Source organism: Macrosteles quadrilineatus, unplaced genomic scaffold, assembly GCF_028750875.1.
Source record: "Macrosteles quadrilineatus isolate MER2022 unplaced genomic scaffold, UCM_ALF_1.0 Scaffold_12__1_contigs__length_5162894, whole genome shotgun sequence".
Taxonomy (NCBI): domain Eukaryota; kingdom Metazoa; phylum Arthropoda; class Insecta; order Hemiptera; family Cicadellidae; genus Macrosteles; species Macrosteles quadrilineatus.
In genome coordinates, this window is record NW_026542605.1 from 4,635,384 (window position 1) to 4,653,505 (window position 18,122).

At 39.5% G+C, this 18,122-nt stretch overlaps 1 protein-coding gene across 1 annotated transcript; it reads right to left on the reverse strand.

Moving 5' to 3' along the window:
• Nucleotides 1-4,395: 4,395 nt before the first annotated feature.
• LOC129004894 (uncharacterized) lies at nucleotides 4,396-6,585 on the reverse strand. Its single transcript, XM_054433589.1, has one exon. It carries the CDS (start codon nucleotides 6,583-6,585, stop codon nucleotides 4,396-4,398), a length of 2,190 nt encoding a protein of 729 aa, XP_054289564.1.
• Nucleotides 6,586-18,122: the final 11,537 nt, after the last annotated feature.

An 18,122-nucleotide genomic window follows, 5' to 3' on the forward strand; every position in this document is an offset into this window, starting at 1 on the left:
GGCGCGGCTGACTAAAAGGCCCGTAAACCATGAATGTTAAAACTTTGAATTAACTTTTGGCAGGATTACATAACTAAATCTATAGACTTGACATAAAAAAGCTTTGTAAAAGTAAGGGAGAGGGCGTTTATAGCGACTACCAGGTAATCTGGACTGGCTATAAACGCTTAACCTGGCCTCACTTAATGAGGGGATAGTCTCAAACCCTATCCAATACAAAGCTACATCATACGTAACAGGTATTAAGATACATCATTCTACTAATAATGGATGGTATAGCGGAAGAACTATACCAAATGTAATGTAACTCTTAGAGGATCAAACGACCTGTATAAAGATGATATAGAAGAGATGCAACCTAGTGGAAAGCTTGTAAACCACTACAAAAGTATAGTGGACAACTGAAATCGTTATCACAGATGGTTAAACCCAACAACTCTGTATCTTGATAGGATGGTACATTCAAAAACGCATGAGGAGAGGAGGTCAAACTCCTACTTAAATTTATCCCCCATAAGAGCCTCTAGTTATGGAGGATGATTATAGCGCTAATCTGTAAATAATACAAGTTTACCATATTGGTTTTACACTTGAGGTGTTAAAGACTCAAAAACAGGAAACTAGTGTTGTATTGAGTGAGAAATCAAATTATAGCCCACATTTATTACTTAATAAACATTACAAGGTACAAAGGTAACGTTATCACTGCTACCTGCAGTGTTATCCTGTGATGGTAAATAGTACAGATGTCCGTGACAACACCCTACCTATGATTTATGAGTGTAACGTGTCCGTGTGTGTGTGTGTGTGTGTACAAAGCCCCCTGATTGACCCTCAAATGACTGACTTCCGTTGAAAAACTAATATTCTTGACAACGGTACATATTGATGTAACAGATTTTGAAACCTTGGTTGTAGTAAATAACAACTAAATCGGACCGGGAAAGGCAAATTTACCCATTATCATGGGTAAGCTATAACAGCGATACAAATATTAACAACCGCTTAAGGGCAAGTATATTTTAATTCTGAGAAAATATTAAATAAAACCTGCTGTTAGACTGTATGTTAACGATAGCTAGACTGAGAAAGGTGTGGGAGTATGTTAAAACTCCCCCTATGATAGCTAAACCATGTAGATATCCTAATAATCTTGTAATCACAGGCTATGGAACCTTACAAGTGGATAATAATATATGAGTTAGTATTGGTAAAAATATGCTTATTGATACCCAAGTCCATTTATATACGTTCCTTTTCTAAGCTACGTCTAATAATGTAAGCCATGTTTATTGATTAATAGAGGGGTTTTTATTCCGTTCATCCTATTTATCATTGGTGTTCTGAAGACTATTGTAAACACATTATCTTTTAGCATTTGTGCCCGAATGTTCCATTGGCTCTCAGCTATGAACGTAATGCGACACCTATTGTCTATGCCTCTTTCAAGTTGTCACTGTTTTGAAAAATATTTAATGTTAAGCAATAGTTTTAATGGAGATGTCTCTTAGATTGACATGAAATAGATACACTTGAAGTTCTAAGTAATGCCCCTTTTGCCGTTATCGAGGTTCTACCGTACTCTGAATAAATAAAAAACCTCTTTTAAAACACAAAAACCATCGATATTCAACGTATACTCTAAAGACCGAGGAATGTACAATTCATTCAACGACAAATGCAAAGCAAGAAAGGGAATAGTTGTTATAAATAACACTGACAACTTTTGTCTAGCTAAAGCAATGGTGGTAGGTAAAGCCTATTTTTTTAAAATGGATCCACAAATCGAGGTATTCGTGAAGACAAGACCATGAGACAAACAATTAGGGCAAAGAAACTTATAGCTAAAACGTGTGTAGGAATGCCTGAAGAGGGACCAGGTATCCCTGAACTTGAAAAGTTCCAGGTACGCTTAAAGAAATATAGAATTACGGTTTATAATTACGATAGCAAGGGTCGGGATGTATATTTCTAGAAGAAAGGTTACTTCCAGCATTTGTTCAATACAGTAGCAAATCAAAATTTTGTGGGAAGTAACCTTTCTTCTTTTCAGGTGGTAAGTCAAAAGCTTTTGGTAAGGCAGACGAAGACAAGGGTAAGTAGCTAAGGGAGTCAATAAATCTAACGTTAGTAACCTCCATCAAAATAATTTTAGTGGAGATTATCCATTCTAGAAATATACATCCCGACCCTTGCTATCGTAATTATAAACCGTAATTCTATATTTCTTTAAGCGTACCTGGAACTTTTCAAGTTCAGGGATACCTGATCCCTCTTCAGGCATTCCTACACACGTTTTAGCTATAAGTTTCTTTGCCCTAATTGTTTGTCTCATGGTCTTGTCTTCACGAATACCTCGATTTGTGGATCCATTTTTAAAAAATAGGCTTTACCTACCACCATTGCTTTAGCTAGACAAAAGTTGTCAGTGTTATTTATAACAACTATTCCCTTTCTTGCTTTGCATTTGTCGTTGAATGAATTGTACATTCCTCGGTCTTTAGAGTATACGTTGAATATCGATGGTTTTTGTGTTTTAAAAGAGGTTTTTTATTTATTCAGAGTACGGTAGAACCTCGATAACGGCAAAAGGGGCATTACTTAGAACTTCAAGTGTATCAATTTCATGTCAATCTAAGAGACATCTCCATTAAAACTATTGCTTAACATTAAATATTTTTCAAAACAGTGACAACTTGAAAGAGGCATAGACAATAGGTGTCGCATTACGTTCATAGCTGAGAGCCAATGGAACATTCGGGCACAAATGCTAAAAGATAATGTGTTTACAATAGTCTTCAGAACACCAATGATAAATAGGATGAACGGAATAAAAACCCCTCTATTAATCAATAAACATGGCTTACATTATTAGTCGTAGCTTAGAAAAGGAACGTATATAAATGGACTTGGGTATCAATAAGCATATTTTTACCAATACTAACTCATATATTATTATCCACTTGTAAGGTTCCATAGCCTGTGATTACAAGATTTTTAGGATATCTACATGGTTTAGCTATCATAGGGGGAGTTTTAACATACTCCCACACCTTTCTCAGTCTAGCTATCGTTAACATACAGTCTAACAGCAGGTTTTATTTAATATTTTCTCAGAATTAAAATATACTTGCCCTTAAGCGGTTGTTAATATTTGTATCGCTGTTATAGCTTACCCATGATAATGGGTAAATTTGCCTTTCCCGGTCCGATTTAGTTGTTATTTACTACAACCAAGGTTTCAAAATCTGTTACATCAATATGTACCGTTGTCAAGAATATTAGTTTTTCAACGGAAGTCAGTCATTTGAGGGTCAATCAGGGGGCTTTGTACACACACACACACACACACGGACACGTTACACTCATAAATCATAGGTAGGGTGTTGTCACGGACATCTGTACTATTTACCATCACAGGATAACACTGCAGGTAGCAGTGATAACGTTACCTTTGTACCTTGTAATGTTTATTAAGTAATAAATGTGGGCTATAATTTGATTTCTCACTCAATACAACACTAGTTTCCTGTTTTTGAGTCTTTAACACCTCAAGTGTAAAACCAATATGGTAAACTTGTATTATTTACAGATTAGCGCTATAATCATCCTCCATAACTAGAGGCTCTTATGGGGGATAAATTTAAGTAGGAGTTTGACCTCCTCTCCTCATGCGTTTTTGAATGTACCATCCTATCAAGATACAGAGTTGTTGGGTTTAACCATCTGTGATAACGATTTCAGTTGTCCACTATACTTTTGTAGTGGTTTACAAGCTTTCCACTAGGTTGCATCTCTTCTATATCATCTTTATACAGGTCGTTTGATCCTCTAAGAGTTACATTACATTTGGTATAGTTCTTCCGCTATACCATCCATTATTAGTAGAATGATGTATCTTAATACCTGTTACGTATGATGTAGCTTTGTATTGGATAGGGTTTGAGACTATCCCCTCATTAAGTGAGGCCAGGTTAAGCGTTTATAGCCAGTCCAGATTACCTGGTAGTCGCTATAAACGCCCTCTCCCTTACTTTTACAAAGCTTTTTTATGTCAAGTCTATAGATTTAGTTATGTAATCCTGCCAAAAGTTAATTCAAAGTTTTAACATTCATGGTTTACGGGCCTTTTAGTCAGCCGCGCCAGTGACCAATAGCATTCACACAAGTATAGGGAGTGGCTCAAGTCCTTTGAGATTTGAGCACCTCGGTGTACACACATTCACACAAGTACAAGGAGTAGCACAGGTTCTTTCCAATCTGAACTACTCAGTGTACACACACTCACACTTTGGTCAGATTACATAAGTATTTATCTATAGATTTTTTTTTATTAGGAGAGTTATTTACAATAATATATACAATGAAAAATTACAAAGTTATTTACAAAGGAATTTAAATGTCTCTTTGGACTTTTCTATAGCCAAAAGGTAGAGTGTCGTACTCTCCTTCGAACCTTCTCTTAGGCCCCGTGATTTTAAACACTTTGCTCTCAGTGATGGTAACGATGTCTCTGTCTCTAGTTCTTCTGATTCTGTTTTCTTCTATTTCAATTGACTGTTTTACTTCACTTAGGACCATTTCTCTCAGTTTTTCAAAGTTTACAACTTTTGATGTTTTAAAGTTGAGGGTGAGGCCCTTGATTTTACATACAGGGAACAATTTCTGTTGATTGGTTGACCAGACAAGGTATGCGTAAGTTTTTGGCCCCCCAGAGACAAGTTCAGTGATGTAAGAGCCGGGTCCATAATCTGCCAATTCGTCAGTCATTTCGCCGAGGTAATCTCCCGTAGGAACTCTGTATAAGCCTTGACGGTGGTAAAAAATGACACTGTCTGTGTCATAATATAATACTTGAACTCCTAGGGCCTCAAGATGTTCGTAGAGTTCGAGTCTCGCCTGCGCTGTGGTGTAGGCCGCGATACAAACATTAACGTTACTGAGAGGTTCCCCAACTTCTTCCAAGTACTCCCAAGAAACAACTACAACCTCCTCGTTGACGGTTTGGACTCTATTTACATCTATTTCGGGGGATGAGAACATTTGAAAAAGTGTTTTAGAATCCCTAACGATTGTGGCTTTAGTCTGATTTTCGCGTTGACCAAACTTACCCCAGAAACTGTTTAACATTAATTTTGCCAAAGACCTCAAACCCCCATTCTTAACAATTTTGTCTTTCTCCAGCTTGATTCCCTCATGTCCCAAATATTCCGCTATGTATTTGTTTTTGTCCTCCTCAGTCTTACACCACTCTGGATAGCCAGAAGCTTCCTGTTTCATCTTTAAAAATGTATTAATAAAGTCAGTGAACAAGCCCCCGTTTTCATAAGTCGCAACCTGGTACTCCCATAACTCATACATGTTCAGTACAATGTACCCTTTCTCTACTGCCTTCCTAATCTCATCCATTGTCCATGTCCCAACTAGTGCCCTATTATCACTATCATGGTTACACTCTCCCTGATACATCATCTCCCCACAAGTCCTACACAACACAAACATCAATTTGTCGTTTATTTTTGTAGGGAGTACTGGGTGATAGAGATCACGAGGGGGAAGGACTTTACACTTTAACAAACCCTCTACTCCCATACCTCTCTCGCGACACTCCTTGTCTCCGACATAGATAGTTGGGTGGCCTACAGGGTACTTCCCATACTTACAAACATACGGATAGAGAGAGCAAACATCAACGTATTGAATGGTTTCTCCCTCGGCGCATTTGTGATAGGATTTCGCATTGCCAGTCCTACCTCCAAAGAAAGACTGTCGTGGGTCTAGTGGGAGATTGTTCAAGATGGGCAGACTGTCCAGATGATTAAGTTTTTTATCCTTTTTAAGCTTACGGAATTCGCATTCCCACATCTCTACCAAACCGTGTTCTGTAAACTTGGAGTTTTTAGCTATGGTTCTCTCGTAGCGAAGATGTAAGCTATCGGAGGGATCCTCCTTCAAAGGGACGTGACGGTTGCAATTAAAACATTTAGGGCATCCGTGCCAGTAACACCCGTGAAACTCATAGATGTTTCTACCATCAAATCCATCTACCTTCATCCCATTAACTTTGACTTCTTTGCCTCGTCCGGCATGATCGATCCTAATCCCGTTGGTTTCCTCGACCCAAGAAAGCCAATGGAGTGCAATTGCCGATTGATTGTCTACTATTCGATAACCGTTCTTAGGGATGATGCCGATAGTGTTAGGTTTCAGGAAGTTACGTCTGAAGGCTAGATTACAGGCACTCGCGATGGTAACAGCCTCGAGAAACGGGTCAACATTGCACTCTTTTAGGAAGATTGAGCGGAACTTTAGACAGGATTGAGCCAAGATATCGACATCTGACATGCAGTATTCCAGCAACTCCTTTTTAAAATTAAATTCATACTTTTTTGCAACCTGTTCGCTGTACCATTTGTCAAAGTCGTTGTGTGATTTCTCAAACATGGATTCGGGACAGTAGTACTCTTTGGGTGGCATAGGACCCACGTAGTTTTGGTTTGTTAGAGTATTGAAGAGATGGGGAAAGTAGCCTTTCTTTTTCTCTGGAGGTAGGTCAAAGGCTTTAGGGAGTGCGGATAGAGCCATGGGGAAGTAACTTAACGAGTCCACAAACCTCACATTGTCAATTTTCATTAAGATAATTTTGGTTCCTCGCATTACAAGTTCCGGTGTGAATTTTGTTTCTTCCAACAAGTACTTTAGCAAGAATTGAAAGTCAAAACCCTGCCCATTATGTGCGATTACACAGACGTTTTTGAACTGCTTTCTCACATACATTACATAGTTCATAAACTGGTTAATAGGGTCGGAATCAAACACTCGTGTACGATTTTTACACGCTATACAGAATTTTCCCTCAATGCACTGGTAACAAAATTGCTGAGAGACACACAAATTTACTTTATGTACTTTACTTTCTGGGTCGGTGGGTAGGGACTCGTCCTGGCGGGTTTCCAAGTCAAAGAAGATAAAAAGGTAGTCTTTAGATTTAGATTTCGGTCTGCCCTCGTTGGGTTTCATGTAACATTTATGGTTAGGATCTTTAAATTCTCCACAAGGTTTGCAATACACTTCCCCGCACTTGTGAGGCTTAGATCTCTCTTTAAGCCAAACTAGTTTCCCGCAATCGAGACATTTCTTAACATTTTTACATCTATCGGCTTGATGCGCGATGAAACAGCGTTGGTTTTTATAAGTCATGTTACATTTTGGACACAAGATTCCCCCATGCTCCTCTACACAAGGGGGTGAGATAGTTTGACACTGTGAACAAATGTTTGAGCAACGGTGCTTACCTTTGTGATCGTAGGGTATATGACAGGCTTCACAATAAAACACACAAGCAAAAGCGGCTGTCAAACTAGTAATTACATTATAGTGCCGGTTATGATACAACAAGTTAATTTTGAACTTGGGGTTCTCTACATTTCCCTCAAAGTAAACGTCGTGGCCTTTAGCATTGTAATTGTATACAGTGATTTTGTAGTCTTTAAGCAAGTCCTGAAATTTTTCAAGTTCGGGAATGCCTGCACCACCCTCAGGCATCTCGACTCTGGCTCGACGTACAAGTTTTTGAGCCCTTACAGTCTGTCTTTTTGCTTTATCCATTCTAACTAATTCATATGCTGGATCTTTATTTACATTAGCTATAGCTACCACCAAGGCACGGGGAAGACACAGATTATCTTTATTATTAATTACAACAATCCCCCTTCTTGCTTTACATTCTTCATCAAAGGTGTTATACAGGCCAGGTCTAACCCTACCTTTACCTACAGGGAGATTAACTCGAGTACATTTGACTTGAAATGTGTCCGTGGACTTGATCGATTCAGCGTTACTTTGTACAATTCCCCCAAATATTTGCCACAAGACATCCTCGTTAACTTCATTTGCAGGGCGAAAAGTGACAAACCCCGACTCTTCCCTTTTCATGTTAAGTGAACGCAAAGTGAAACCCAATTGATCGCCCTCCTGACAAACTTCTTTCATCTCATTTACAATTTGACCAAACCCTTGTCTTAGCCAATCAATCTCACTAGTTTCAGGCGGGGGGTTAGAAAACTTGAAAACAGTGTTAATACCGTGAATTCTGAATTTCTTAACATAATTCTCATGTTTATCTAAGATATTTACAGGGACAACTACTTCAACAGAATCATCAACTATATTTACAGGTTCAACTACTTGAGCAGCTAAGTTACTTACGTCCATCTTCGTCAAACGCTGAGAGCAAAGTGATGCGATGGTGATACAGAGCAATATATATACGGTAGGGAAAGGGGTGGGGGTAGCTAATGACTACACAGATCACCTATTTATGACCAATCAGGAGTAAGCTTATTATAGCCAATCAGCGTACAGGATTTTTTCAAGTTATAACTTGTTTACTACACCGTATGTGGTACTAATTATAATTTTTGTTTCAGATTATGCAATGTCACCACACAGGATGAAGACGATTTAAATACACCGTTTTAGCTTTCACAGTTGTTCTCCTTATTTTCTCAACTAGATATTCATTTAATAAACCTACGTATAGAAGTGAGGTTATGTTACTTGGCGGGGACAGTTGGCGGGAAAGCAAATGGCGGGATACAGTTGCTACGTACACAAGTGAGGTTATGTTACAGATACGTATGCAGTACGTGAAGTGAGGATGTTATCTGGCGTAAACCGTTGGTGAGAAAGCAAGTGACAGCTCCTAGGTTATGTTACTTGGCGGGAAAACAGAGGTTATATCACATATACAAGATCATATAATCAGCTAAGTATCGAACCCATAAACCTCTGAGCTAACCCCAATCAGGTTAGAATCGAACCCGTGAACCTACAGCGCTAACCCAATAGGATTAAAATCGAACCCGTTAACCTCTAAAACTAACCCAACCGGGTAAAAATTGAACCCGTGAACCTACAGCACTAACCCAACCGGAAATAACATGTTTTGTGGTTAGTTAGAGTCGAACCCGTAAACCTTTTAAACTAACCCCTAACTGGGTAAGAATTGAACCCGAGAACCTACAGCGCTAACCCAATCGGATTAAAATCGAACCCGTTAACCTCTAAAACTAACCCAACCGGGTTAAAATCGAACCCGTGAACCTCTAAAACTAACCCAATTAGGTTAGGATCGAACCCGTTAACCAACCCAACCGAGTTAAAATCGAACTCGTGAACCTCTAAAACTAACCCAATCAGGTTAGGATCGAACCCATTAACCAACCCAACCGAGTTAAAATCCAACTCGTGAACCTCTAAAACTAACCCAATCAGGTTAGGATCAAACCACTTAACCAACCCAGTCGGATTAGAATTGAACCCGTTAACCTCTAAAACTAACCCAACCGGTTAAAATCGAACTCGTGAACCTCTAAAACTAACCCAATCAGGTTAGGATCGAACCCATTAACCAACCCAACCGAGTTAAGATCGAACTCGTGAACCTCTAAAACTAACCCAATCAGGTTAGGATCGAACCCATTAACCAACCCAACCGAGTTAAGATCGAACTCGTGAACCTCTAAAACTAACCCAATCAGGTTAGGATCGAACCCATTAACCAACCCAACCGAGGTAAGATCCAACTCATGAACCTCTAAAACTAACCCAATCAGGTTAGAATTGAACCCGTGAACCTCTAAAACTAATCCATTTGGGTTAAAATCGAACCCATTAACTAACCCAACCGGTATAGAATTGAACCCATGAACCTACAGCGCTAACCCAATCGGATTAAAATCGAACCCGTTAACCTCTAAAACTAACCCAACCGGGTTAAAATCGAACCCGTGAACCTCTAAAACTAACCCAATCGGGTGAAAATCGAACCCGTTAACCAATCCAATCAGGTTAGAATAGAACCCGTTAACCAACCCAATCAGGTTAGGATCAAATCCGAGAACCTCTCCAATCGGGTTAGAATTGAACCCGTAAACCTCTAGCGCTAACCCAACCGGAAATAATATGTTTTGTGGTTGGTTAGATTCGAACCTGAGAACCTCTAGGATCAAGGACTCACACTACTCCTACTAAAATACAACACTATACTAAAAACATTCCAACTTGAAATTAAATATTTGGTTATTGGTAAGGATCGAACCCGAGAACCTCTGGGACCATAGGCTCATATACAAATGGTGAACTATACCACAATACCATACTGAAACTCAAAATATCACCCCAACCGGAAATGACACGATTGGTGATTGGTAAGGATCAAACCCGTAAACCTCTGAGATAAAGGACTCACGCTACTCCCGTTACATTACAACAACATACTAAAAATAAAAAATATCGCCCTAACCAGAAGGGAAGCAGTTGGTGTTTAGTAAGGATCGAACCTGCAAACCTCTGAGATCAACGACTCACGCTACTCCCGTTACATTACAACAACATACTAAAAGTAAAAATATCACCCTAACCAGAAGGGAAGCAGTTGGTGTTTAGTAAGGATCGAACCTGCAAACCTCTGAGATCAACGACCCAAACTACTCCCACAACAATACAACACTATACCAAAAACATCCCAAGCGGAAATGAAACGTATGGTGATTGGTAAGGATCGAACCCGAGAACCTCTGAGATCAAGGATGCATACTACTCCCACTACGTTACAACACTATACAAAAAACACCCCTACCGAAAATGAAACGTTTGGTGATAGTTACTTGGTATTTAGCGAATAGTTAGGATTGAACCCGCAAACCTCTGAGATCAAGGACTCACACTACTCCCACTACGATAAAACACCTTACAAAAAACACCCCAACCAGAAATGAAACGTTTGGTGATAGATACTACTTGGTATTTAGCAAATAGTTAGGATTGAACCCGCAAACTTCTGAGATCAAGGACTCACACTACTCCCACTACGTTACAACACTATACGAAAACACCCAAACAAAAATGAAACGTTTGGTGATAGATACTTGGTATTTAGCGAATAGTTAGGATTGAACCCGCAAACTTCTGAGATCAAGGACTCACACTACTACGTTACAACACTATACGAAAACACCCAAACCAAAAATGTAACGTTTGGTAATAGTTACTTGGTAATTAGCGAATAGTTAAGACTGAACCCGTGAACCTCTGGCTCATACACAGCTTCTTACACAATCAACCGCTAGGAAGAAAAATTTACACACCCTCGTTACCCCTTTAGACACCCCAAATATACATAACATCTATGAAATGTCTATATAACGTTTAACATTTGGTGGCCTTTAGAAAGGCCGTTTTTTATACTCGATGGTTAAGTTCAGCTTAAGCCTTCTTTCAGCTGTTTCTAACATTAGATACGTGAATTATCATTTGTTTTGCATTTGTTATACACTATAGCATATATGTGTAATATAAAATAAAATGAAATGTTTTTTTTACAAAGAATCAAACCCTATAACCGTAAATGACATGTTTTGTGATAGGTTAAAATCGAACCCGCAAACCTCACACTAATGGAAATAACCCATAGACCTCCAACCAATATTTACACAACCTGTATATGTAAGTTAAAGTGTCATTTACCACTATAAACTCAATACCTAAAACTAGCGTCGTGGCTCAGTAGCTAACGGCCCGACAACCATCTAAAAGACTGGAGTTCCATCCCCGGTCAAGCCAACACTTTTTATCCATAATTAATTTAATATTAATATAAACACCTACGTCAGCTGATCAGCTGATCATGCGCAGTATCAATTTTGTCCGCAATCACCGCCACCCCTACTAAAACACCCGTGCCTCACTCCTGGCTGACAAAGTCTGTTTAGGAACAGAAGGGGACATCAATTGTTTGCTCATTGGAGATTCTTTGTTGCGGTATGCGGGAAACCGTTGTAAGCAGGGTGGGTGTTTTGTCAGCGTACATCCTGGTGCCAAGATCAAAGATATAAAACATAAAGTTAAAAGTTTCTCTAAACTAAATCCCAAAGTAATTTATTTTCATGTTGGCACCAATAACTTACCAGTTGGTTACAGGGGTGGTCCTGGGTACAACGGCGGCTGCGGTAAGCGCGAGGCTCTCCATAGCATGGCAGATCTGCTATATACCACACGCACCCTTTTTCCCCATAGCAAGGTGTTGGTCAATGGGGTGTTATCGAGAGCAGACATCAGCAATGCTGCCCTTACCTCTTTCAACGACCAGCTAGAGCTTATGTGCGGAAATTTCGGTGCTACTTTTGTAGACGCCGGAAGGTGGGTGCACAGGTATCACCTTGCTCGGGATGGTAGACATTTAAATCGTGGAGGGGTATCTGTTTTTGGGATAAATCTCTTAGAAACCTGCAGGCGTCATGGTTCTTGTGAGATTTCCACTGAAACTCCCTCGACCATTACGTCTCCTGGTGTGGGAGGGCAGATTTTGACTCCTGGTGGAGAATCTCGGGATTTTGAGGGTAACGTCAACCAACTCAGACCAAAAAACGTGAGTGTAAGGATGAGTCAATCTTCAGGATAGGCCACCTTAATATGAACTCACTTTCAACAGGTTTTGAGGAGATGGCTTCTGTGGTACTGGACTTTAACCTGGACATTTTCGGTGTGACTGAAACGTGGCTCACAGAAAATATTAGCTCTGATGATGTTATATTGCCTGGATACTTGTTGTATAGAAACGATAGAAAGTCGGGCATATCTGCTAGTAGAGGGGGAGGTGTGGCTGTGTATGTAAAACGTGGTTTGAGTTTAATTCCTAAGACAGTTCATTTACAGTATCCTATGGAAAATGTTTGTGGTGTTGTCAATGTAAAAGGTAGAAAATTTTGCATATGTGTGGTATATAGACCTGGAGACACCCCTTACACGCATATCGAGCCTTTCCTTTTATCTGTGTTCCATGACATGATTGAGTTTACGGACAATATAATTGTAATGGGTGATCTAAATATAAATCTGCTAGATAATTCACAGCCAGATAGCCGCTTTTTAATCAAAAAAATCAATGACCTTCATCTACGGCAGCTAGTTGATAAGCCCACGAGAGTCACAAAAACATCGTCCACGCTGATCGATCATATATTGGTGAACAATCAGATTGATTACTCAAGATGTGATGTTATAGACATGTCAGTAATTTATGATAAGCGTGGTGTCCGAGTCTCTGACCATAAATTGACTTTTTGTGACATACCCGTTAAGCATAACAGAACCACTGAAAAGGCAAAATATATCACTTAAAGAGACTTTTCAAATTTTAATATAGAGAATATGATTGAGTGTGCTTCCCAGGTTAAATGGAACACAGTCCAAAACATGAGTGATGTAAACAATATATTAAACTTCATAACAACTGCTATTTTAGAAATGTTTAATCGAAATGCCCCATTAGTAACAAAAAGGGTTACTAGAAAGAAAGCACCGTGGAGAAACCAAAATATTATATATCTCACAAAGCAAAAGAACTTTTGGAAGAAAAAGCTAATGATTTCTAGAAATGACATGGACAAAGATCAATACTGTAGAGCTAGAAATGCTCTAAACAGTGCTATTAGAAGAGCCAAACGAAATTATTTCCAGAAAGAATTAGCAAAATGCTCAAATTCAAAGGATTTTTGGAACAAAATTAAGATGAGTGGGGCAATTAAGGCAAAAAATGCTGAACTCCCATCATTTCTTAGTAATCCAGATGAAATTAATAAACATTTTTCAATGATGGGAACTGGCTCTCAATTTCACTTTGAAACTCTTGATTATTACTTAAATAACATTTCTCAGAGTGTAGAAAACACATTTTCTTTTAGAGCAGTAACAGTAAGAGAAGTAAAAGATGCCATAAACAAGATCACCTCTATGGCTGTTGGCATTGATGAGATAACAATCAGCATGATAAAGATGGTAAGTCCGTACTGTATTGAGGCCGTCACGCACCTGTTGAATGTTTCGTTGGCTACGGGGGTGTTTCCGGATGACTGGAAGGAAGCCATTGTCATTCCTCTGGCCAAAGTTGGTGCTCCCTCTTCTTTGGCCGATCTTCGCCCCATCTCTGTGTTACCCGCCCTCTCCAAGGTCTTGGAGACTATTGTTGTCTCTCAGTTGGTTGAGTTCCTGGAGTTGGAGTCAATAATTCCAGCAACACAATCTGGCTTTCGTAGGGGGTACAGTACTTCAACTGCTCTGTTACTGCTTTGTGATGATGTCATAAAAGCTAGAGCTGAAAAGAGGTGTACTTCTCTGGCAATGCTGGATTTTTCGCAAGCCTTCGACTCTATTGATCACGATCTACTGTTGGCCATGATGTATAACTACAGATTTGACCAGCAGGTAGTGTCGTGGTTTCACTCCTACTTGAACGGAAGATGCCAAAAGACCAAAGTTGGATCTGAGATCTCCGCCCCCATGCAAAAGTCCAAAGGAGTCCCACAGGGCAGCTGTCTTGGACCTGTCCTGTTTACTTTGTTTGCCGCATCTATGGGAAGAGATTTGCGTCATTGTCGGTTGTATTCATACGCTGATGATGCTCAGCTGGCTTTTCAGCATGACGCTGACCCAGCAAATCAGGCAGTCTCTGATTTCAATTCTGATTTGGATTCTGTCTTTGCATGGTCTATGTCCCATGGCATCAAGCTGAACAGAGACAAATGTTCATTGGTGACTTTTTCTGTCAGCAGGGTTGTTCGGTCCGAGCCCCTGTCTGGAGTATGCCTTGGCGGAATTCCGCTCAAAGAGTGTAAAGCTCCCAAGCTTCTTGGGCTTCATTTCGATCCTGAGCTCTCCTTTTCTGATCATGTGAGTTACGCATGCCAGAGAGCAATAGGTCGTCTGAGAATGCTGTACAGGCATCGTGACTTGTTCCCCAAACCCACCAAATTTCGGCTTGTGCAGGCACTTGTACTGTCTGTGTTTGATTACTGTCTTCCGGTGTATGGTAATGTTATATCACTGGGAGACATGAGTCGGATGCAGAGGGTGCAAAACATGTGCGTCAGGTACGTCTGCGATCTGCGAAAATTTGATCGAATTTCATCAGACCTCACATCTCTTGGCTTATTGCCTATGGCTGACCTGTGCCTTTTACGCACTTCCTGCATCATCCGGAGGGTACTGTCAGAGGAGAGACCTCAGTACCTGAAGGTAAGACTGAGAGCTCGCTCTGAGATGCGATCCCGATGCACACGGCAGGATGACATGCTGGAGATGCCCCGTGTGCGCTGTGAGTCCGACCGTTGTGGGTTTTCTTATTTTGCCCCTAAAATCTAGAATAAATTGTCATCCAGGACTGAGCCAGGGGTGTTGGACAGTGAAAAGTCATTTAAAAAATATATAACAAATGGTTTGAAGAATGGTAAAATAATTAGGAATAGAGAACATATTTTAATTTTTAATTGGCCTAACTTAAGATTTGAGAGTTGCTTTTGTTTTATATTATTTATTTATGTTGACGTGAGTTGTTTTGAAAAACATATGTTGTAATATGAAAAACGCTCAAGAATAAAGACGATTTTCATTTCATTTCATTTCATTTCATTTCATTTCATTTCATTTCATTTCATTTCATTTCATTTCATTTCATTTCATTTCATTTCATTTCATTTCATTTCATTTCATTTCATTTCATTTCATTTCATTTCATTTCATATGTTGGGTAAAGGTTTGACTAGGGATATCAAACTATATGTTGGGGGCGGGTTCAAAGGAGAGAATGAGAAAATTTTACTGAGTAGCGAAAGAGAAATTCAAACTTTAATTTACAAAATATATCTTAAATATGGGAACATGTCAGAGTAATACCAATTAATTAAATGAGTATGTAAACAGTTACTTGAGATTTGAGTCCTTGGGTTTGGTAGAGATGCCTGACGGTAGACTGAAGCGGGGAGCGAAGTTCACCAGGGGCGGACAGTCTTTGAATGGGTGAATCTTCTCTAGGAGCGGGTAGATGAGGGGATTCTGCGTAGCCGTAGAATCCGTAGAAGGTAGAAGGTCACAAAATCATTTAGAGGTCTTCCCGTCACAACACTTTGGTATTTTTACAAATTAAAAGGCACTCTCTGACATTTAGAAGGGGGCGATATTATAAAACACATACTTTAATAATTACATGGTAAACGTTATTAGTTTACTTTAAACAGTCAAAATTGAATCTACTATATACAAGAGAATGAGCAAGGAGTACATGTTGACTCTGGGTTAACTAAGGCAAGAGTGGACAGTGCAGACTGGAAAAGTAGGTCAGATAAGATAAGCTATCTTTGGAAATCCTGGTACTAGTAGAAAATTCAAATATATTAAACTAAAACCAAACATACCGCCCACCTAAATGCATATTTACAAAATCGTACACTAAAAAATCACACAATAAAAATTGATCGCAAAAACCTAATATTCAAGCGTTAAGCTAGGAATAGGTATCGGTAGGAGGTAAGGGTACCAGCTTATGGACAGGTCTCACATATGTTCCGTGAGGTGTCTTAACCTTTGCGGCTCTAACTGTAGCATCTGGTCCGGGGTATGTCTCAATCACTCTTCCAATAGGCCATTCCAGAGGGCTGCTGTCCTTGTTTTGAAGGTATATAACATCTCCGACTTGAAGATTTGGCTGTGATGTAGTCCATTTATTCCTGGGTATCAATGTTTGTAGGTAGTCTTGAGACCATTGCTTCCAAAAAGATTGTGCAGCTTGTTGTAGGAGTTGATATCTTTCCAAACGATTCATCTTAGTTTCCGTGAAGTCCTCTTCAGGTGGTGATAACAACGGTGTTCCTACAATGAAGTGTCCAGGGCTTAGGTAGTCTCCATCATTTGGGTCAGTGGTCATTGCTCCTATTGGGCGACTATTTAGAATGGCTTCAATTCTTGTCAGTAAGGTGTACATTTCTTCATATGTTAATATCAGGGTACCGATAGCTCGGATGAGGTGACGTTTTGCTGATTTGACTGCAGCCTCCCAAAGGCCTCCAAAATGGGGTGCTGCCGGCGGGATGAAATTCCATTTAATTTCTTTTGAAGCTAGGTGATGTGCTATGTCTTGATTGTTGTCTTTTAGAAATTTCTGAATTTGAGAAAAATAGTTCGCGGCTCCTTGGAAATTGGTTCCGCAGTCACTAGTTATTGATTGGCAGAGACCTCTTCTGGCAACAAAACGATCCAATGCAGCAAGGAATGAAGGTGTTGACAAACTCGTTGCAAACTCGATGTGTACAGCTTTTGTCGACAAACAAACAAAAATTACAATATATCCCTTTTGGCGTGGGGATTTTCTTCTATTACTTTCTTTAAATTCAAACGGTCCAGCGTAGTCTAGTCCCACATTTTGAAACGCACGTGTGCTTTCAAATCTGAGTGATGGTAGATCCGCCATTTTACGCGTTATAGGTTTTGCTTGGAACATATAGCATCTTTGACATTTAAATATGCGCTCCCTCAATAATTGCCGTACTCCTACAATCCAAAACTTTTCTTGAATGAGGGACTGTGTCAAGCGGGGTCCTGAGTGTAAAGCCAATGAGTGATAATAATCACAAATGAGTGTCGCAAGGCGTGATGAACGGGGTATCAGAAAGGGGTGTTTCCTGGAGTAAGTTAAGTTAGCGTTTTTCAAACGACCGCCCACCCTGACGAAATCATTTTCATCAATGAATAAAGCCAAAGAGCGATATTTCTTAGAGCATGGTTTATTATTTTTCATATCAGAAATATCTTTTGAGAGATAGCGTTGTTGTGTAGTCTTTACACAGAGAGATAATGTGTGTTTCAATTCCTGAGGTGATATTGGTCCTTGTTTCTTAGCTATACCTTTGGCGTTACTTTTGACGTTATTGATGAACCTTAATACATAAGAAATTACAAATTTAACTTTACTCAGGCTAGAATATTTTTCAAGCATTTCTAATACAATGCTGTTTTGGTTATCAACTGTTGTAGATAAACATTTTTTTCTAATCTCTGGCAACTTCTCTACTTCTTCTTCAGATGAACGGTGTAATGACCACGAATCAAAGGGAGTGTACAGAAATTGAGGTCCTTTCCACCACAAGTCAAAATTTACAAGCTCTTCAGGTGTCAAGCCGCGGGATGCGCAATCGCAAGGATTTTCTTTAGATGATACATGGTGCCACTGTTTTGGATTAGTTGACTCAAGTATATTTACAACCCTGTTTGCAACAAATGTTTTTAACTTG

What these genes read in the sequence shown, in the direction of transcription:
- LOC129004894 (XM_054433589.1), bottom strand. Translation starts at nt 6,585, where the DNA reads ATGGCTCTATCCGCACTCCCTAAAGCCTTTGACCTACCTCCAGAGAAA.